Source organism: Amphiura filiformis, chromosome 11, assembly GCF_039555335.1.
Source record: "Amphiura filiformis chromosome 11, Afil_fr2py, whole genome shotgun sequence".
Classification (NCBI taxonomy): domain Eukaryota; kingdom Metazoa; phylum Echinodermata; class Ophiuroidea; order Amphilepidida; family Amphiuridae; genus Amphiura; species Amphiura filiformis.
The window spans coordinates 49,560,185-49,570,313 of record NC_092638.1 but is presented as its reverse complement, the minus strand read 5'-3'; the positions used below and the strand labels follow the sequence as shown (position 1 = coordinate 49,570,313).

The 10,129-nt window shown below is 38.0% G+C and overlaps 1 protein-coding gene across 1 annotated transcript in view; it reads left to right on the top strand.

Moving 5' to 3' along the window:
* The first annotated feature begins 9,489 nt into the window (after positions 1–9,489).
* The window catches only part of LOC140164939 (dynein axonemal heavy chain 3-like), a 99,557-nt gene continuing 98,917 nt past the window's right edge, over positions 9,490–10,129 (top strand). Inside the window, 1 exon segment of the mRNA XM_072188337.1 lies at positions 9,490–9,806. Coding sequence (XP_072044438.1) covers positions 9,792–9,806 — 15 coding nt within the window. The 5' untranslated portion in view covers positions 9,490–9,791.

Here is a 10,129-nt window from a genome sequence, read left to right as displayed (position 1 = left end):
AATGACCTCTTTATTAAGTGTACTTTTCAATGCAGGTGACTTGAGAACAATTCCATGATAATTTGAAGAAGAAAAAAAGGCTGTTCCACAGCCCCGATAGAACCAGATTTTGTGTTTCTGGGATTTTTTTAGCTACATATAGTATGAAAGTAAAAACAACCGTTTCTTGGCCAAAGTGAATTGATTTGACTGAAATTATTTGAAAAGAATTCAGACAGTTTCAAAATATGTTTGCAAAAATTTGTCATGTTTTTCAAGTTTCTGCAATGTTTTATTGGTCATTTAGCCTCTTCCAGGAAAACAAAATTCTATAAACCGACTGAGTCTGATACTACTTAGAAAGTCCATCCGTCAGTAGAACAGGGTTTTAAAATCTTACTCTCTTAAATTGGCCAATTGAAATGTGTCAATCTTTTATCGATTGATGATAGGAATCAATCTAAATAGATTGAAATGTTTTTTGTTTTCACTCTAACTCTCTTTTGTAGACTGATTTCACTATCTAATCAAGTGTTACTCCTAATGTACTGCCAAATGACATGTGTTGCATATGTTTGGAATGAGATTTCAAACTGTTTTAGAGTGAACATTTTTAATCTTTTTTTCAACTGGAAAGGACTTGTCCCTAATTTGGGACGGCAAAAGATTGAAAAACAATGAAAATCAATCCTTTCTACTAAAATTCAATCAAAAAAGATTTGCCCCTAACTTTAATCGCTAAAAGAATCACTCCTTTTGATTGAAAAAAAAAGTTTGAAAAATTCAAATCACCTGACTGAATATACAGTCGAAAACGATTTATCCCTAATTCAGGACGGCGAGAAAATCCAATCTTTTTGATTGAATATTCAATCAGGCAATTTAAGAGAGTAGTTCGGCAAGGTGGGTCTAACCAATAACACAGTTCAACAACAAAGTATGTCTTCTCTGCGCTGTTCAACTGCATGTATAAAATGTAATCAAAATCTGGTGAAGAATCATTTCCCCCTCCTTTAGGGAACAAACCAAAAGATTGATGACGTCCTATAAATGTAATTAGTTTGTATCATAGCTGACCCCCTCCCTCCCCATTTGTAATGAAACCAGAAGTCATAATAACCATGATAACATTGATGTACTTAAAGAGCATCAAGAAGAAACTATAATCGACATTTTAACCCCTTTCCTACCTTACAAAACTAGTTTATAGTGGTACTACACCCCTGATCAATTTTGTGACTAATTTTGCATTTTCTCAACAAATAACTACACACTGGTAACAAAAGTTATGTATATTATAGGGGCAAGGAATCCAATTACTTAACTGAAATATCAGTGATTCAAGACAAGTGGTTCATTATATATATGTTAAGAAATGGGGTACATTCTAGCGGTACCTCTTTTATTATCATAAATAATGAACCGTTTGTCTTGAGTCACTGAAATTCCAGTGTAGTAACTGGATTCCTTGCCCCATTAATATACATAACTTTTGTTACCAGTGTGTTATTATTTTTTGAGAAAAATGCAAGAATAATCACAAATTTATCAAGGAGTGTAGTACCACCTTTTAATCATTCTCTTTCCATAGAGACCAGCATGCTTTTATATTTTTTTAAAAACCTGGCTTGAGCATTTTGTTTGAGTCTGGTCCCATCAGGACCCAAGGTGACCTTTTTAATAAACAAACAATAGGACTTCATCGATCTTTTGGTTTGCACAGTTCCCTTATAAGTGATCAATTTGCTGCCAATTTGTTTTGATTTTCTTCCTGTGTTTTCACTGTTTTCCTTTCCCAGTGGTATGTATCTGCTAAAGTTTGTCTTCCATAAATCAAATGGTTGGCTTCTGTAGGCGTAACAGGTGGTGGAGACCCAACCATAAACTTCTGTGGTGGTGTTGTAGGTTGTCTCATCATTTCCGACTTAACACACGGTCCATACACATAGGCATAGCGGCTGATACGTGGCTCCTGGCATCCTGACTTCAACGTTTTGTCCATCCTTCCCTTATCAGAGGACCAAGGTACCTTTGGATCAGCAAAACTTTGAGCCAGCATCTCTTCAGCACTCAGGGGTACATACTCTTCATGTTCTTGGTCTTCCAATGGGAGTTCCTGGCCCGAAGGTGGAGTAGGAGCTGTAGTCGATGAGGCACCTGTGGGGACATAATCTTGGTGGTTTGTGTTTGGAGACATTGGTGATGTAGCTTGAGGTTGACTTGAGGCTGCGTTGTTGTTGCTTGTGCTGTCGGCTTGCTGCATAGTTTGGGATCCATCTTGGGCTTGGGTGTCATTCTTTTCCTTTTCCTGCAGATAAAACAGACATTTATTATGCATACCTTAAAACATGAGACTAGTATACCAAGTCTCAGCCTTAATACCCTGCATGTCAGTTGCGGGTATTAAACATGGCTTAATAGCTTGTATGTATTGTAACCACCCGTCTCTCAGTGGCAGGACAGGTATACATTTTAGATGTAATTTAAAAGGCTATGTGGCCGTGCAAACTAAGTTTAGGCAGGTAAAGCCCCTGCTTGTGATAGTGAAGATGCCCAAACGACACTGAGTTATGCTCTGTTTCTATGTATCCAAATGAACTCCTCTAGACCTACTCCGTTATCTGACCTCTCCCCATATCATGATTACTTAAGCCCTAAGTTTGAGCCCCAAAATTGATATGCTCGTTTTTATACTCGAATGAACTGCCCCAGACCTAATCCGTGAGTGGACTACCCCCTCACCGCATGCTTAGATGCCGTAAGTTTGGGCCCCAGACGAAAGTTAGCTGTTTCTTTTCCAAAATGAACTCCTCTTGATCTACTCTGTGATCTGACCCTCCCTCCCTCAAATCATGCTTAGATGCCCTAAGTTTGGGCCCAAACGAAAGTCATGCTCTGGTCTATGAACTGCGCTACATGATCGGACCCTCTCTCCCTCAAATCATGCTCATGGTACGCTATTATAGGCCTAGTGACTTTCGTAGTACATCAACCCATAAATGATCAATAGTTGATACCTTCTCGGCAGCAGCTTTCGCGGCAGCATTTTCATTCACAGTACATTGAATTTCCAGCATTCTGCGCAGCAACTCGTTTTGTCTTTGTAAGTCGAAGGTCTTCCACTGTAAAGTCTGCAGTCTTTCCTTCACCTCATCTTTCTCGGACCTCTTCGGTTTAACAGTGGTACTGGTGTTGGTGGCTGCACCAGTATCAGTATCCCCGTTCTCGCTAATCTCTGGTGAAGATTCTTCGGGTTTTTCGGTTGATGCTTTTCGAACAGGATCGATTGAAGTGATTTGAGAATCGCTGGGAAGGCGAAGGTCTTGCACAGTTTTCTGAAGATCGGAGACTTGGGTTTGGACCTCCTGTAGAAGGAAAGAAGGCAAATATGATACATCATGTACATAGTGTATAACCCGAAGTTCACAGTTTCTGAAACTATCTTTGTTAAATATATTTAACGTCTATCATGTTACTAAATGGTACAACCACTTTATGGACCTAATCGATGATGAAGATGACAACAGTCTTGGAAGAACTCAATATCAAAACAAGGCCTTTTGATCAAGAAGTATAACCAAATTGGTGGATTCCAAAGAATGGGAGAAAGGAGCTATAATAGAGAGAAGGAAATATAATAGGCCTACTCACTTTGATGTGAAGTTCCAAGGACTGACATCTGACAGCAATATCTGACAGGAGACTGATGAACGTCATGATCGTTGACTGCTCCAAACCATCGTGCTAATACATAGGACATCCAATGAGAGATCAGGTCAATTATTCAAAAAGAGGTTAGACCGGTACGATGCTTGGTGAAACTGACTTTCTCTTTACAATAGCAATCGAAAACTTCGAAGCTGGAATCACCGGTTTTGCATCCAGCTTTTTATTACCTCAAAAATAGCTATAAAAATGTTAATTTGGAACAAAATAAAGCTTGTTCGATGGAATAAAAGGTATGTTTGTACAATCAGTTGAAAAGATGTTTAACCTTTTATGTTTGATATGATAAATTAGCAATATTAACCTTATAATTTAAAACAGCTGGGGGTGTAAAATAAGTCAGAATCGCCGCAAAATTGGGGCAAAATATGATTTGGTTTTGAAGGAGAAGGGCTCCAATGGGTCAGTTATTTTTTAATAATTTGGTTGTACCCCAATAATAGATACAGCACATTTTAGGCTATACATAGGTCTATTACAGATTATCTAGGCCTACCTTGTTCTGAGGAGGATTGTTGCCGCTGTACGTTGTTTTACAACGTTGAATGAACTCTTCCGTTGATGAGAGAGCACCTGATGACGGCGATGAGAGCCCTTGATATGGGTTCCTGAAATCAGAAAATACTCTTTTCGTTGTCATTTTTATTTTGTCACTTAATAAAATCGTCTATAATATGTTTTAGCTTGTTTGTTTCTCTAGATAAGATTTTAAATAATTTTGAGAAACGTGAAAATAAAAATGGTCCGAGGTAAATTTGGTCATCTGAAGGAATATTTAAAACGCGCGCGTATATACGCTGTTTTAAATTGCGTCGCGCGAAAACAGCGACCGATGCAGTTTCGCGGCAAATCTGACCATGTGCAGTTTATCTGATTTCTAAAATAGACGGCTACTTCATTAAGGCCATATCAGTATAGCATATCAAGGATTGTGTTCAACACATCATTATAATTATTTCAAGGCCTATGACATTGCGGCATGTCTCCGAATAAGTGGAAGAAACTCTATACTTTATCAGTATAGCACAAATTTATAAATGCCGATATCAGAAGTGTTAGTAGATAGCTACTGTACACTTCATCAGTGCCCATAAAAAACAGTAGTATACAACACAAATTAATATCAGAAGTGTCTAGCTACTTCACAAATGCCGATATGTAGGCCTAGATAGCTACTTCAGCAATGCCCATATCAGTAGTAGATAGCACAAACTCATAAATGCCGATATCAGAAGTGTAGATAGCTACTTCATCAATGCCCATATCAGTAGTAGATAGCACAAATTCGTAAATCAGAAGTGTATATAGATAGCTACCGTAGCCTACTTCATCAATGGCCATATCAGTAGTAGATAGCACAAATTCATAAATGCCTATCAGAAGTGTAGATAGCTACTTCATCAATGCCCATATCAGTAGTAGATAGCACAAATTCATAAATGCCTATCAGAAGTGTAGATAGCTACTTCATCAATGCCCTTCTCAGCAGTAGATAGCACAAACTCATAAATGCCGATATCAGAAGTGTAGATAGCTACTTCATCAATGCTCATATCAGTAGTAGATAGCACAAATTCATAAATGCCTATCAGAAGTGTAGATACGCTACTTCATCAATGCCCATATCAGTAGAAGATAGCACAAATTCATAAATGCCGATATCAGAAGTGTAGATATACGTAGGTACTTCATCAATGCCCATATCAGTAGTAGATAGCGCAAATTCATAAATGCCTATCAGAAGTGTAGATAGCTACTTCATCAATGCCCATATCAGTAGTAGATAGCACAAATTCATAAATGCCTATCAGAAGTGTAGATAGCTACTTCATCAATGCTCATATCAGTAGTAAATAGCACAAATTCATAAATGCCTATCAGAAGTGTAGATACGCTACTTCATCAATGCCCATATCAGTAGTAGATAGCACAAATTCATAAATGCCTATCAGAAGTGTAGATAGCTATACTTCATCAATGCCCATATCAGTAGTAGATAGCACAAACTCATAAATGCCGATATCAGAAGTGTAGATAGCTACTTCATCAATGCTCATATCAGTAGTAGATAGCACAAATTCATAAATGCCTATCAGAAGTGTAGATAGCTACTTCATCAATGCCCATATCAGTAGTAGATAGCACAAATTCATAAATGCCTATCAGAAGTGTAGATAGCTACTTCATCAATGCCCATATCAGTAGTAGATAGCACAAATTCATAAATGCCTATCAGAAGTGTAGATAGCTATTTCATCAATGCCCATATCAGTACCGGTAGTAGATAGCACAAATTCATAAATGCCGATATCAGAAGTGTAGATATAGGTACTTCATCAATGCCCATATCAGTAGTAGATAGTAGATAGCACAAATTCATAAATGCCGATATCAGAAGTATAGCTAGCTACTTCATTAATGCTCATATCAGTAGTAGATAGCAGCACAAATTAATGTCAGAAGTGTCCAGCTACTATAGGCCTAGTTATAACTACTTCATCAATGCCCATATCAGTAGTAGATAGCACAAACTCATAAATGCTGATCAGAAAAGTAGATAGCTACTTCATCAATGCTCATATCAGTAGTAGATAGCACAAACTCATGAATGCCGATATCAGAAGTGTAGATAGCTACTTCATCAATGCCCATATCAGTAGTAGATAGCACAAATTCATAAATGCCTATCAGAAGTGTAGATAGCTATTTCATCAATGCCCATATCAGTACCGGTAGTAGATAGCACAAATTCATAAATGCCGATATCAGAAGTGTAGATATAGGTACTTCATCAATGCCCATATCAGTAGTAGATATATTAAATAGCATCAATGCCGATATGTAGATATAGCTAATACATCAGTGCCCGTATATAGTAGACAGCACAAATTAATATCAGAAGTATCTACTGTCTAGCTACTGTAGCTTTATCAATGCCCATATCAGCAGTAGATAGCACAATACATAAATATCGATATCAGAAGAGTAGGCCTAGATACCTAGGCCTACGTCATCAATGCCCATAATCAGTATAGGGCCTAGTATAAATATATAGCACAAGTTCATAACTGCCGATATCAGAAGTATAGATAGCTACTTCATTAATGCTCATAGGCCTATCAGTAGTAGATAGCACAAATTAAGTGTCAGAAGTGTCTAGCTATAATATAATTATATGTAGGCCTGGTTATAGGCCTAACTACTTCATCAATGTGCATATCAGTAGGCCTAGTAGATATCACAAACTCATAAATGCTGACCAGAAGTGTAAATAGCTACTTCATCAATGCTCATATCAGTAGTAGGCCTAGATAGCACAAATTAATATCAGAAGTGTCTAGCTACTTCATAAATGCCGATATATGTAGACCTAGATAACTACTTCATCACTGAATGCTCAATGGCCCCGTGATCATTTCAAAAGTATCGGTCCTCATGTGCACTGGCTACAACTATATCAATTATTATCAATTATTGAAGCCCCCCCCCCGAAATAAAAAATAAAAAAACCTTAAAAACCATGTCTGATTTGCCCCATCAGGCGTGATTTGCCCCATCCTGTGCGTTAATTGCAGTAAAATTTTAGAGTTTTTATTATCCCCTGGTTTTATTCGCAAATCCTCCTATTTTATTAGAGCACAGTTAGCATGAACAAAATAATGTTATTTTAAAATAATTTTGAAACTTTTGGGGAAAAATTTTGTCAAACACTTAGACCTAAATAACATTATGTTAGTTTAGAAAAATATTTTTTGAAACGGTTATAAAACACCGAGGCTATATAGCCTAGGCCTAACCCGACACTTCAACGTTTTCTGTGAAACATGTTGTGTTGCAGGGAAAGTTGTCATCAATTTTATTTTTTATGCTAAAAATAACAATTATTTTTCAGTCTTGAATCATGTTATGTATGAACAGGGAATTGCCAAATGGATGCAGGCCTATAAATTTCATAATGTCATGGTAGGCCTACTTTGGATTCTCCCACAGAATCTCAGATCATGCATTAATTTGTTGATGTAAGGGCGCACACCACCAAATCACTTCGCGAGCGATGTAATGCGGATCCATCATTGTACTGGGCCTCCATGAATGACTATGTCTGAAATCATCGGGGGGGGTCACTCCCGGGGGGGCACTTCCATGACAGATATGCATCATGTGCCTCGGATAGACCCCTTTTTCAAACCGGCTTGTACCCAATGACCCCCTTTTGTGTTATGGTCCTACCTATTACCCAATGACCCCTTAAAAAATTCATGTACTCAATGACCCCTTTTTTGCTATACCCAATGACCCCCTTTTAATTCCCAAATTTAGGTGGTATTTGTGTTCTCCTCCAGAAATAATGAGATTTTTCACATTTCCAAGGTGGTCAAGTTGTTTTTACGCAGTTTGGCACTTATTTAGGCCTATGTGTACTTAATGATACTCTTTTGGCAATCTTGTACTCAATGACTCACATTTTACTTTTTGTTACCCCAATGACCATCCTTTTTTCAAAGTTTCATACCGAATGACCCCATTTTTATTCAGGTTGTGTACTGAATGACCCCATATTTTTGTAATTGTACATTTGACCTGAATGCCCCTACTTTTAACATGGCCGAGGCACATCCCTGCCATTTCAGATAGGGAGTGCCTCCCCGGGGGTCACTCCCATTGTGGCCTGTACCTGAGACGAATATTCGTCTCAGGCCTGTACACCATCCGCGATAATCAACTTTTGAAAAGCACCCTAAACAAGGATTCAACCATTGGCTAAAACGATACCCTAAACCGTTGAAGTAACACGCGCCTGTTTTATTCCTTGCATCAAATTCCATACCCTCAACCATTATGATACATGTCTTGTTTTTAAAGAGACCGTACATGTCTTTGAGCTTCCGAAAAAAGGCTCTACTGTATTTGACACTATTCGCTCATGATTTGGATGAAAAGGGTTTTATTGTGACAATGTGCGTGTGTAGCGCACACAAATTTTGTATTGCACTTTTTTGACCCCCCCTTTATGGGTGTGAAAACTTTCTTGACCCCTCCTTTTCCCACGACAAAAACTTTTTTGACCCCAGCAACTTGATTTTTCATTTTGGCACTGGGCGAGAGGCCGGGACAGCGGCGATTTTTGGCTTTTTGGCTTTAAAAGGGCATTTCGTGATCCACAGCCTCATCCCCCACTTTTCTCAAAAAAGTTGAGATTTTTATATCACTGGAAACCTCTGGCTACATAATGTTTATGTACAAAATATTTCTTGCAGATTAATTCGTTTAGCAAAGATATCGTGAAATTTGAATTTCGTTCTGGTGCACCAGAACGAAATTACAACGTATTGTCTATGGAGCAGTGTACAGTCACATAATCATGCATAACTCGCAAACGCAATATCGGAATCAACTGAAATTTTGGAAATAGGTTTTTTTCGTGGATATCTAATGAAAAATGACATAAATAGAGGATGCTAGGATCACGAAATACTCCTTTAACTTGCAAATTGGGACAAAAATTTTGCATGTGCAAAAAGATCCCGGAAAAGTTTTTTTTGGCGCAAGCTGAGATGAGGGCAAGCGATTTATGGCAGGCCGAGGGGTGGAGCAAGCATTTTTGGCATGCTGTTTGGAATTTTTTAGCCCTCCCTCCCGGTTCCCCCCCGCAGGAGCTCATAATTATTGCACAGCCTATGGCACAGCAGCCTCTCTCTCGGGTGTACTTTAATTGGTGGTGTGCGCCCGTAATCATTTTGCGACGCATAGCAACAGAAGTTCCCGTATGTTAAATAATCTGGATCGCTTTGAAGATAAACACCTGCAGGAACGAAAGTTTTGAACTTTTTTATACAGAAAATTAGAATTATCAGTACTTTTGAACAACTTTTTATTTTGTGGATCGAACTAAAAATCAAATGTAGCCTGCGTTTCTCAAGACATACCTAAAATGGCCTTGCAAACTAACTGCAATTTTGAGCTAAAGTACCCGGCCCGTGTAGTCATCTTTTGCAGGGCTTCCGAATTCGGAGGTTTCAGTGAAAATTAGTGCAGCTGCAGGAAATCACGTTTAATTCGAGAAAGCTAAAATAAGCAAACCAACCATGGAGCGGGCAAAGGTGAGACGAATTCCACAATGTCATCTACTATTATATTAAATTTAAAACTAAGGTATTTTTAAATCAAATTTCAAAATTAAATTCAATTTTTTTTAAAAACCGGTACATAACTTTCATGACTTTTTAGGGGTTCATTCATATATTTTCATGACTAAACGGTTGGTTATGCCCGAGGGGCCGCTTGCATCAAAAATGTTGCTAAAAGAACAGCAACATTTTAGACTGCCCAAAATAGGCAAATCTTGCTCAAAAAGATACAGTTGACTCATCGAAATAACTTTCATCCAAATTTCAACATTACCAGAATAAATAACCTCCGGTGC